This window comes from Podarcis liolepis (genome assembly GCF_965112155.1).
Source record: "Podarcis liolepis genome assembly, chromosome: Z".
Lineage (NCBI taxonomy): Eukaryota > Metazoa > Chordata > Lepidosauria > Squamata > Lacertidae > Podarcis > Podarcis liolepis.
In genome coordinates, this window is record NC_139570.1 from 42,011,669 (window position 1) to 42,024,447 (window position 12,779).

The window sequence follows — 12,779 nt, forward strand, 5'->3', positions numbered from 1 at the left end:
CACAACAGGTGATGACTGTTTTTGGGTCTCTTTCTTTCTTAAGAATCCAGTGGTTCTGCTGGATTGGACCAAAGGCCCATCTAGGTCAACATCCCTCCATCTCACAGTGATGCCCCAATAGGAAGCTTGCATGTGGTTTGTGAGGGTTAACAGTCCCTGCAGATATTTGTGGAGAAAAGGAAGACAGAGGAGCACCCATGGTCAACCCATAAAATGATTATATTCAGTAAGCCTAGATGTAGATCTCTTCATTTTTAATTACTTTGCTATTGCATTTTAAGCTTACCCTTTCTCCAGTTTGCTCAGGGCAGTGTGCATAGGCCCCGTCCCAACTTTATTTGTTCAGTACAGACAGGGTAGGAGGATATCTATGGCCCTCTGCTTGTCATTAGGCTCCAACTCCCCACCAGCATCAATTAGTATGGGCAATGGTGAGGTTCAATGGGGGCCCACTGACATTCCCTGCCCCTGGTTTACAGGACTGCAGTCTGAAATAAGCAAACAAGGAGTGGGAAACCTTTAGTCCTCCAGATGTGGTTGGACTCCAGTTCCTATCATGCCTTGCTGGCTCCTTGTTTGATGGGAATTGGAGCCAAACAACATCTGGAGGACTACAGGCTCCTTGTCCCTGGTTTAATGCAAAGTGGAACCTGTATATATTTGTAGCAGGGGAGGGAAACCTTGACCCTGGTGGCAAAATTGAGCCCTCCTGACTTTTCTGCCTGGGATTCAGGGCTCTTTGCAAGACACAGTCCTCACCAGCTCTGCTCCATGCCTTCCTCAGGTACTTTTGCCTGGCTGGAATGTGTGATTGATCTGTGGTAAGGCCTCTTGCTTCCTGCCTGGAGAGGTTTGTGCAGGGGTGTGGCGTTCTGTGTTGCTGCTTGAAGACACTGCGTCTTCACCGTGGCCCTCAGAAGGTTCCCACCAGTGAATGTGGCCCTCAGCCTGAAAAATGTATTGACTTCCCTTTCGATTTAACTGTTTGTCCACATGGGTGCATTCAGGTTGAAAAGGGTGATTCTAGCCCTCATGTGAACGGGGAGAGCTTAGATGCGGATTCTGAAGATGAGGACTCAGATGAACTGGAAGAAGACAATGAACGTGCAACTGAGCAGCAGGCTGCCTTCCCTGCAGAGGAGAACAGAATGGCTAAGGAGGGAGTTGTCGATGGCAGCCGTGCCAGAAAGGTGATTTGAATGCTTGTTTGAGATGCTTGAGGACAACTTTTAACTTTGATCAATATAGGTGGGAGTACGCGGGTGGCGCTGTGGGTTAAACCACAGAGCCTAGGACTTGCTGATCAGAAGGTCGGCGGTTCGAATTCCTGCGATGGGGTGAGCTCCCGTTGTTCAGTCCCTGCTCCTGCCAACCTAGCAGTTCAAAAGCACGTCAAAGTGCAAGTAGATAAAAAGGTACCGCTCTGGCGGGAAGGTAAGTGGCGTTTCTGTGTGCTGCTCTGGTTCACCAGAAGTGGCTTAGTCATGCTGGCCACATGACCCGGAAGTTGTACGCCGGCTCCCTCGGCCAATAGAGCGAGATGAGCGCCGCAGCCCCAGAGTCGGTCACGACTGGACCTAATGGTCAGGGGTCCCTTTACCTTTAAAGGAAGTGACAAGGTGAAGCAAGAGTTTGTCGTGTAGCACAAAGGTGCTTTCCACCACCACCTTCAAGGTCTCGGGTGCCTGAGTGTTCTCCAGATGTTGTTATATCCAGATGTTTCAAGGAGGAAATGGGAGCTGCAATATTATGTCAGTTAATTGGGTCAATGGGTCAGCTAAAATATTTTGTTCATTCTTTTTTAAAAGTCCTGGATAAATTGGAGCACAGGCTCGTTATTTTTAAATACTTGTTTTAATTGCCACATTAAAAAATGATGTTTTATTAAAGAGTGATATTAGCTTTGCAAGCTGCATTTCTCACCCCCTTCCATGCCATCACTTACTCCTCTGCATAGTCACCAGTCTGATTAGCTTAAAGTCCTAGAGATTCACGGGGGCATAAATGACAAAAACCAGTCTAATAGCCCTTAAACGTTTCCAAAACAAATGCACGTTTGTAAATCATCATTGTGGATGGCAGCTGTCCATCTTCACATTGCTTCATTTTCAAAATGTATTTTGTCCCTCAAGGAAAAAGCAAAAGTTTTCCCTGGGTGGCTTTAAAGAAATTTAAATAAAATGCCAGAAATCTGCTTCCACCTTAAAAAAGAAGCCCTTATATAGGAGGCAGCGATTCTTCTCTGAGAGTTCCCTCTGCAATATATGGTGGCATTATCTTAAAAAAAAATTAAATAGAAGCTTGATTCCACTCCCTACCTTTCAGAATTTCCAATTTGCATGCAAACATATGCAGATTTAATCAGCAAAAACCTGTACAATAAATTGACAAAAGGCTTCTTTTTATCAGGAGGTAAAAAGTTTATGGCAGATTTGATCTCTCTCTTTTTCTCTCCTTGTCCCCTAGCCACCTTCAGTTGGATCTTTTTAAAATTTGAAGCATAAAGCAGTAAAGAGATATATATTGGTGATTATTGGTTCAGTTGGACCCAAATTTATTTACTCATTTATTGTCCCACCTTCCAACTCCAAGGAGCTGAACATGGTGTACACTGTTTTCACCCTCCTTTTTTATCCTTGCAACATCCCTTTGAGGTAGGTTAGGCTGAGTGAGCTTCACACCTGAGTGGGGATTTCAATCCTGGCCAACCCAGATCAAATTCCAGCACTCTAGCCAATACAGCATCCCTAAGGAACATTCATTCTTAAAATGATCATTCATTCCATGCACCACAACATCTACAATGGAGGTGAAAGGGGCAGAAGCCTCAGTGGCTCAGTACTGATTCCTTCCCCTGGCTTTGTGAGGGCGTGGGGTGGGGAAATGACACCCATATACTCACCTACAATACCAAAACCAAACCAAAACAGAGCTCATAAACATTACAAGTTTGTTACTGTAGTTAACCTACTTTTAACCTAATACAGTGTATATAAAAACAAGTTCCAAATATCGTTAAATTTGCCCATATGTGACAGATGTGCCCGGTAAGGAGCACAACTTGCTACCCGGTCCGTGGCAGCTCTGGCCTCTGGGTTATTCTGGCTCCACTATCTAATCTCTGAAGACCAACGTACAATGCAAAAACACAGCTGCCCGCAAAATGCAACAAGGCTTATTTTGCTGATTGGAACTAAGCATCAAGACCACATCAATACTGACCTGTTGCCTAGATATAAGCTTCTGCCAGCGGGAGTGAGCCGTAAGGCTTGGTGCTTCTGTGTAGGAGTTGCTCTGGCTTCTTCCCTGGAATGGAATCTCTGCCTTGGGAGTATCTGCGGTTTGGTTTCTGGTGTAAACTACAGATAAAGGGAGGAAAACAGTTCCTCAATTAGAACTGCAGTGTAGATGATTCATGGCTGCCACATGAGCCTGAAGGTGCATTCCAAGCTATGTGCTGCTGCTGCTGCTATTATTATTTAATAATTTTATTACTTATGCCCCACTCATCAGGCTGGGTTGCCCCAGCCACTCTGGGCGACATACTGCACATACATAATAAAACATCAAACGTTTAAAACTTCGCGATACAGGACTGCCTTCTAAAAATTCTTTATAGTGTAGTTAATTTATCTCCTTGATATCTGATGGGAGGGCATTCCACAGGGAGGGTGAACAAAACGAATAAAACAAAAACCTAGGAACCAGAACCAGGGACCATGAAACCTGCTTTGTGTGTACAAATTTAAGGAGAACACCCGATTTAGGGTTGTAGCCAACTAAGGTCTACGAAGACCCAGTGGAACTTAGTGGATCTATGTTAGCCATATGCATGAATTTCAATGAGTCTTCTCTGAGCAGGAGTAAAGCAGAAACACAAGTAACTTCTATTGCATTAGTCCTTCAATCAAAGTAGAACAAAGTAAGGTTACAAAATCTAAACCAGGTAACAGAATTTACATAAACTTAAAAACAACAACTCTATTCACTATTTAAAAGTACAGTGGTGCCTCGCAAGACGAAAAGAATCCGTTCTGTGATTCTCTTCGTCTAGCGGTTTTTTCGTCTTGCGAAGCAAGCCCATTGATGGATTAGCGGATTAACGCTATTAGCGGCTTTTAGCGGCTTATCAGTTTATCGGATCAGCTGATAAGCGGCTTAGCGGCTTAGAAAAGGGGGGGGGAGGGAAAACCCCCGCAGGAACTCGCAAGACATTGTCGTCTTGCGAAGCAAGCCCATAGGAGATTCGTTTTGCGAAGCACCTCCAAAACGGAAAACTCTTTCGTCTAGTGAGTTTTCCGTCTTGCGAGGCATTCGTCTTGCGGGGCACCACTGTAGAGATTAATAAAAGTAATAATTAAGACTAATAAAATGACAACATATTCCTATTGAAACATACTAAAACACATTTTAAGAAATAAAACACTTTACTTAGTATAAAACATAAATCTATATTAAGGTGTGTTTTTCATAATACTGGATGCAGCTGTTGGTTTGCTGCACCCAGCAAGTTGCTTCTGAGTCAAAAGTGGACAATTCCGTGCTAGGTAAAAACAAATAACCTGACCTAGCATAAGATAGCAACCTTGGTTCTTTCATTGGGCGACAGCTTTTCTCATCTGATTTACTTTCTTGCTCACTTTCCTTTGGCCACCACAGATTGTCCATGGTGAGTCCGAGGATGAGCAAGACTCTGTTGACTCCGGGGAAGATGAGGAAGACGGTGACGAGTCTGACTTGGTGAGCTGTTCCTCCTGTATGCCTTCCCACCTCAGTTTATGTGTGCAGCAAGAATGGTGGTGAGGAACACCCATGCAAGGCTCAGCATTCTTCCTGATAATAACATTTAAAAACAAAACAAACATATTTTTTTTGACCCAGTTGCTCTGCCTGCTTTTATGGGTTTCAAACAATGTTTTCACCTTCTAAACAGTTCTGTGTTACAATAAAAGTTTATTGATTTCTTGTTAGGCCTCAGCAGGGGTCTGCCCTTGCTTGCCAGATGCCAAGACAAGGGCGTGGTCCAGACAGGCATGGTCGAGGCTGGAGCAAGCAGGACAGAAGCAGGGGCTTGGTCCAAACAGGGACTATCCAGGGCCATCTTTCACGGGAGGCAAGGCAAGGCACGAGGAGTCTGCTGCTACTGTTGTTGTTGCTGCTGCTGCTGCTGCTGCTGCTGCTGCTGCTGTTGTTGCTGCTGCTGCTGCTGCTCATAGTGACCCAAATTGCTCAGACTGACGAGGGAAACCCCGTGGCAATGGCTTTTATCAGTCTCAGAGAGCCAGGATTGGCCTGTAGATGATCAGCTGATGCTTACTGCAGCCTAGGGGGTAGTTCCCTTGTACTGTGTCACTTAGACAGGTTTGTAGGAGAGCACTAGATGGCATAGCACCAGGGATGCAGGAGGTAAGGCTCTGGTTCCTGATGGCTGGGTGCTTCAATTCAAGACACAAATGCGCAGCATCACAGGCACTGCACTATACTGCACCACACCATATGCACACTTTCCCCATGTGCTTTTCTTTCTCGTGTTTCAAATTCTGCTTTGGCCTTTGATTCAGCTGTTTTCCCTTTCTTCGCCTTCTTTGCTGGTTTCAAGTGATGGGAGTTGCAGTGGAATCCCGAAGCATAAAGACTTTTGTTGGGTTTGAATACAGGGGGTCCCAGGTTTGAACGCTTGCTCTGACACAGAGCCTGTTTGGCTTGCATTGGGCAAGTTGCTGTACCTTGATAAAATCAGTGGTAAGGCATATTGGTAGATTGATTTGCAAAGATGAATATTGTCCTGCTTGCCTCAAACCATAGTTTGCAGCTATATCTGAACCAGTCAACTGTGGTTTGGGTATGGATGTACATCTCCAACAAAATACTGAGAATGCACTTCTCGGTTAGATTTCCACAGTGCAATCTTATGCATGCTCCCTCAGAAGTAAATTCCATTGTATTCATTGGGGTTTACTCTTAGGAAAGTGTGCACAAGCTTGCAGCCTTGTTTTTCCAGTTAAGTTCTTTGCTTGATATAGTGTTAATACAGGCACAAAATATATTTGCTACTCAATGTTTGTAACAGATCTGAGATCTGTCAACTGATTAAAGAATTCTTAGTGAATCAGTAAGCTGCTTTTAACAATTATTAATTTGTGACCTTCTAAAAATTTGCACAATTAATATATTACCGAAACTGTTCATGGAAAGTGATAAATACTTTAGTTTTGCAGGTGAATATTAAAAATGAAACAACATTTGTTTCCTTGAGTTGTACACAAGTTGAACTGTTAAAATGTTCTCTTGTTGAACTGGTATTATGTTACCAGAATCTAATCCACTAGATACATATAGGCTTAACATTTCCAGTTCCGTGGTTTGAAGGATCAGACCTGAGACCAATCTTGGCTTACAGAACGGTTTAAACAAGCCCTCCAAACCAAGATGGCAAACCACAGTTTGTTCCTGGTTTAGAGGACTCACAGAAAGCAGACTTTACGGGTTCTGGTGTATCTGTAAACTATGGTTTGATTAAATCCTTAAATTATTAATTAAGCTGAGTAAGTGATGGGAAGAGACAGCGCACAAACACAGGGCTTGTTTCTTGTCCTCCTAACCACAGCTGAATGATCTCCAGGAATTTTGTTTGATCTCCCCCCCCCCTTTGTGTTGAATGTGCTGATTAATTGAGTGGTGGGGTGGATTTTCGCCTGGTATTAATAGTCTTGTTGATTTTAATCAGTGAACTCCTTCAGCCTTCCTGGCTTAGTGAAAGGCACAAGTATGAGGGCTCCCAGAATGCAGTTTTCAGCCACTTTGCTCTGGACCTTTTTATTGTTGCACTTTGCTGAGTTAATCCAAGGTTTGGCTTAACATGTCTCCTGAACCTGGGACTTGTGGTTAAGCGCTCGCCTCTCAAGAAAGAAACTTGGCTGCAGCTCATGATTAGCAAGCCAGAGACCTTAGCCAAACCATGGCTTGGCTCAACATGACATGGGAACCTGAAAGGAGCAGAGAGGAGCAGAACCAGAAGGGTGTGGTTGAAAAGGAGATGTGCCCTGGGGAGAGTCTCAGGGGCCAGAGGAAGAGGCTTGGAGGGCCACATGCAGACCCCAGGCCTAAGATTTGCCACCCTTCATTTAAGCATCAAAAGAAGTTGTAATCAGCCCATCCCGAAATATTTCGGCTTCAGTCCTGCACAGACCTGGGCTTTCTTTTTAAAAAATCTATTCAGTGGGACTTAAGTGCATATAATTGTGCAACAGGATAACACCTTTTTCCCAGGAGTTAGCTGACAGACAGTTAAGGATTTTCTTTTTCACTCCTTTGGTTTAACCTTGTTTTAAACGGTTATAAATGCAGATAGGATACCTCCAGATACCATATTGTCTTACATTCAATGTAGCCAAAAGACTTTATAATCTGAACAAAAAAAGAGAGACATTGCACATTCTTTCGCAATTCATGAAAATATTTAATAACAATTATTATTTAAAAAAATAATAAATGTAGATATGAGATAAACGTCCTATTTGCAAATTTTTGTCCCAATGGAGCAGAGTCCTTTGCCCATGTTAAAACACCTCAAGCTTGAATTTCTCTGGAAGGGCGAGTTTTGCCTATTAGTAAGTTGAGTCAGACTGTCCAGTATTGAATCCCAGCTGTACTGATGATCAGGCTGCAGCTGTAGCCTTCCTTTTCAGTACAAAGCCCAGTCTGTGCTCATAAATATGGGCAGGGATAAGCAGAGCATAGATTAGGATCTGCTGGAAAATAGCTGGGTGATCTGCAGTACAATAACAACAAGAGGTTCTCCTCTTACATTTTAAGACATTGTTATTTCGGTGTTCTTTTTGCCTGGGTGGTAACCATCTGGCCTGTTCCCGACGACATGATCCTGGCTTCTTAAACTGTGGTTGGGAATTAATAGGTGCCTATGCACTCCTCTTTTGCTTACTGGCTTTAGTGCTGGGATCCTTGCTCAAACTTCATTTCCTCATTGCATTAAAACCAGGGATCTGTGGTTTAATGGTGGCTTGCCAGGATAAAAGATCCCTTTAGGTGAATCAACATTAAACCACAGTTTTGGGTATCAAGACTTAATCGAGAAGAGCAGTTAAAAGCGACATGGATCTAAATGCTGAAGGTGATAAGAGGTAAGTGAATGACCTTCATAAACAATGGTGCAACCCAGTATGGCCTGGTTGACACATCATGCTAAACCATAGCTTTGTGTGTATGCGCTATGCACAGGCACAAATGAGCCGCAGTGACTCCTGGGCTTATTCTCCTTTCCCCTCTCCTCCCACACACATACAAGGGGAGCAGTTCAGAATCTTTCTTTTCTGCTTTTGGTTAACTGCAGTTTGTTGTATTGTTTTGTTTGACAAATTGTGGTTAACATTTACTGCGGCTAGTTTGAAACAAGCCACTTTCAAACGCTGGTTTCTGAAGCAAGCTTTTGAAAATTAACCAATCTAAAAAAAATTAATGTTAATCACAGTTCTGGGTCCCATTGTCTCGGCAAGCTGGGGTTCACCAAAAGTATGTGCGTCTGAATTTTCTGGAGGCCCCCTGTGACTTATTCCTGCTCATGCACATTTTGCTAAATAATGAACACATGAAGACAGATTGTCTGGGTTTGTTGCTCTTTGGTTTTGCTCCTTTCTTGTGCTTTGCTCATCAGCATTTTATTTGTAATGATTATCATCTATCCTCTCTCTGTGATTACTTTTGATTGTTAGGTGCTTTATAAAGTTCTTTTTCAGCAGAAGAGTGGGGCAAAAATGTTTTTAAAGAAACAAATATGCGGCTAGAAACCGGAAGTAAAATGCTTTTATACTATGCACCTGCACTGAATAGTAAAGATTACATGATATAGTAAAGTGCAAAATAAGTGAGGTTGGGCAAAGTTACCTACATCACATCATATGGATCAGGCCAGTGGCCCACCTAGTCCATCATCCTGTTCTCAAAGTGACCAGCCAGATGCCTCTGGTAAGCCCGCGCGAGCCTTACTTCTCCGGATCACCATCCACTTCTCAGCCCAGGTAGATATTCTCCCAAACCACCTTGCAGTTAAAAATCTGAACAATCATAAAGTTCCAAGAGAGCCTTCAGGTCCCTGACAGGTGGAGCAGATCTTCCCATCAAGAAGTCCCTGATAAGATTCCGAAGGACCTCAAGATGCCACAGAAAGCAGTTTTAGAACTTAAGAAAAGCCCTGCTAAATCAGGCCAAAGGCCCACCTAGTCCACCATCTTGTTCCCACGGTGGCCAACCAGACTTCCCCCTCCTGTGGTTTCCGGCAGCTGGTGAGAAGAGGCCTACTCCCTCCGACAGTGTAGGTAGAACATAGATGTCATGGCTAGTAGCCATTGGTAGCATTAGGTTTCTCTTGGCAGAGACGTTGGATTGGCTGGAGACACACAGGTTTAGCTAAAAAGGAAGCAGAATACAGAAATGAGTCTGAGACTAATTTCTTTCCAAGCTTGCGGATCTCTTTGTACTACTTTGGCATGTGGTGGCAGCTCTGTGGTATTATCATGGAAGGAGCTATATTACGCAACACAAGACATGCCAGTCTTTGTGGCTGACCTAAAAATGGTGAAGGGAGAGGCAAGTTTAATAATAATAATAATAATAATAATAATAATAATAATAATAATAATTCAATATGAATATTGAATACAGTCAGGCCAAGGACCAGCTGAATGAAGCTCCAAGACCACCGTGTGGTCCATGGGCCACAGCTTAGGAACCCCTGATCTAGGCAAGAGTCAAGAAGCTCAAGCTTTCATATTGCCCCTGGTGGGTAGGGGGGAGAGTAGAGGATTGTATTTCTGAAATACGTTGGGCTTTTTAAAAACTCAGGTGCTTTTGAGAGCATTGCCTCTCTCCTGTTGCCTACTAATCACAAAGAAAGGTGAAGAGCATAGCTTAGGATCAGTCAGGCCACTGCTTTCCTGAAGCAGATGCCTCCTGTGGTTTTTGCAGAGTTCGGAATCCAGCCTCAAGAAGAAGCTGATGAAGAAGAAAGGCAAGATGGAGAGTCCCTGGCTGAAACCCACCCGGAAGAGGAGGCGGAGGAGTAAAAAGAAACAAGCTGGTGCATTGGGTAACAGGATCAAATGTGTCTTATTTTCTATCCCTTCACCCCAGTAGTTTTTGTTCAGTGGAGACTGAGGCCCCAGTCATACTATACATTTAAAGTAGCATCATACCACTTTAAACAGCCATGGCTTCTCCCCCAAAATATTCCTTTGAACTGCACTTTATTAAGGGCGCTGAGAGTTGTTAGGAGACTCCCTATTCCCACCGAAGAGCAGTTTTAACAATCCATTCCTCTTCCCAGGTAACTTGGAATTGTAGCTCTGTGATGGGAACAACTCTCCTCTGCCCCCTTAACAAACTACAACTCCCAGGATTCTTTGTGGGAAGCCATGACTGTTTAAAGTGATGTGCTGTGGCTATAAGTGCATAGCACAGATGGGGGCTGAGCAGGTTCTTTCCTCCTCCTTTTCCCTTGCAGTGGGAGCACAAGCAGATTGTACCTTCACTTGGCTTAGGATAGGGGATCCAAAACTGAGACCACAGAGCCATCATGAGGAATACCACCTGACTCCTCAGTTTCCAGCCAAGATGCAAGAGTAGTAATGTTCAGAAGAAGTAGGGGTCCAATTTGGAATGATGAGATAAGACTCAGCCCTTCCCATTTGCCATTTCTCCCGTCCCCAACACTTCAAAGGTGGCTTTCTAAGCAAAGTAGTTGCTGTTCTGGGACTTGCGCTTAGGAGCCAGGGGGTCTACTTTTTCCTTCTTTTTAAGGAACATAGGAAGCTGCCTTGTATTGAGTCAGACCAATGGTCCATCAACCTTGGTATTGTTGCCTACATAGGCAGTGGCTGTACAGAATTTGATACAGGGAGTGTTTCCCAGTCCTAACTAGACATGCCAGGGATTGAACCTGGAACCTTCTGTGTGCAAAGCAGAAGCTGTTCCATTGAGCTAAGACTTTTGCTTCCCAAATAGTGTTGCTTTGACTTTCCTCTCCTGGGCTGAGAAGGGCAACTGGTGTGTCCGGCAAACCTTTGCTTATAGAGAAATAATTGGAAGAGGTAGTATCCTCCATGGGTGAGGGCAATACTCTTCTCCCAAGAGGCTCAAGATCTTACAGGGCTTAGGGGAAAAGTTCTACAGGCCCTCCTCTTATCCTTGCACCAATGCTTGGTAAAAACCGCTTTGGTCGTTCAGTATCTGATCGGTGACCCTCAAGTAGCTCAGAGCATTTATTCCCTCCTCATACTGGCTCTTGGATAGTGACACGATTTTAGGAGAAAGAAGAGGCTTTAAAAAAACCCTGCAGGGTTAATGTCTGGCTCTAGATCTCCTGACTGACTAGGCTGGCATTGTGCTTTGTTGGAGGGAGGAGGGCAAAATATTTTGGGGTGAGGAGGGGTGTGTGTGTGTGTGTGTGTGCGCGCACACTTGTCTCTTGGAAGGAGCAAATAGGAAAAAGAGGCATGAACTAAATCCCTGCTAGAGGTTCTCACATTCGTTTTCATTAGCAAACCCTGCTTTGCTCATTGAGAAGCTGTACAATTGGCTCTGAACACTCCTTTTTTTTTTTGCCTTGAGCCAGATGTCTCCTGTCCCCTTCATCTTGTTTTCTACACCATTGGGTCTCTTTTTAAGCATTGCTGAGATCTAAAGTCCTTTTGCATCAGGGTGTGTAGGGTGAGTCAAGGCAAGCCCAGGTCCTTCTCCCTTCCTCTTTCTCATCCACGTTTCTGCTGCTAATGCAGTGCAGCAGCAGACAGATGTGTCTGAAAGGGAGGACCTCTCCTCCTGGTAGCTGGCACCTTTTTTTCCCTCTCCCAAAAAACAGTGCAAGGGTGGGGTGAAATCTGCCTTATTCAGGCAGAGAGAGTAGGAAGAAGGGCTGAAAAGATCAATTGGCCCAGTTGTTGCATTTTAATTATTCTATTAGCATCTGTATTTGCTAGAGATCCATCAGCCTGTAGCCTGCATACAGTCTGCTAGAGATGAATGTGGCCTTTTAAGAGAGAGAGGGAGAGAGAGACACACACATACATGCATAGTTCTTTTCTTTGCTATATAAATATGTGTATATTTTAAACCCAGGTTCGGAAGCCTACAAGTCTTCCTTAGACAGTGGAGAAGGAACTGGGGTGGAGAATAACATGGAGTACATGGAAGTCTCTCTGGATTCCTTGGATCTCCGAGTGAAGGGAATTCTATCTTCGCAATCAGAAGGTGAGTGTCAGCGTTCTAAATATGGCCATGTACCATTTTGGTTCTTTGTTTCCTTGGATTTCATTTCTCTGTATTAAGATGATGCCCCCTGGTGGCTGCCAATATTGAGAATGAGAAGAGGCCAAAAAGGCACATCAGTGGATCAAATGGAGAGTGAGACTAGAGCAAGGGAGAGCAGCTAGTAGATCACCTTTGACCTAGCAGTGTGTGTGTGTGTGTGTGTGTGTATTTGTGTGGACACTGCAGGAAATAACGCTGATGGGAATATCCTGGGGAGCGTTAAGGCTTTAGAACACTTCTGGGTGCAGTTGTCATCTTAGACAATTTGACTAATCCCTGTGGCTTTGTCCCCTTGGTCGTGTCTTCGTTTTTTGCTTTCTATTTTCCTCTTGCCAAGAAAAGAAAAAAGAGTTGTTCTCCCCTTCCAGTTTCCTCCAGTGCTGCTCCCTGTTCTCAGGCAAGAGGCATGTGACAAAATTCCAGAAGGGCTCCTTCAGAGAAGTAGAAGGTGGCACACA

General features: G+C 44.1%; 1 protein-coding gene across 24 annotated transcripts in view; it reads left to right on the forward strand.

Annotated features, from left to right (window-relative positions):
- EHMT1 (euchromatic histone lysine methyltransferase 1) overlaps positions 1 to 12,779 on the forward strand; it is a 155,685-nt gene that overhangs the window by 98,127 nt on the left and 44,779 nt on the right. For 12 of the 24 annotated variants that reach the window (XM_083485716.1, XM_083485737.1, XM_083485736.1 and 9 more), the window contains 5 exons: positions 1,008 to 1,190; positions 4,660 to 4,740; positions 4,972 to 5,118; positions 9,982 to 10,102; positions 12,130 to 12,261. In XM_083485716.1, coding sequence (XP_083341842.1) covers positions 1,008 to 1,190; positions 4,660 to 4,740; positions 4,972 to 5,118; positions 9,982 to 10,102; positions 12,130 to 12,261 — 664 coding nt within the window. The remainder of the gene's footprint in view (positions 1 to 1,007; positions 1,191 to 4,659; positions 4,741 to 4,971; positions 5,119 to 9,981; positions 10,103 to 12,129; positions 12,262 to 12,779) is intronic. The other 12 variants (XM_083485720.1, XM_083485730.1, XM_083485729.1 and 9 more) reach the window with 1 other exon arrangement.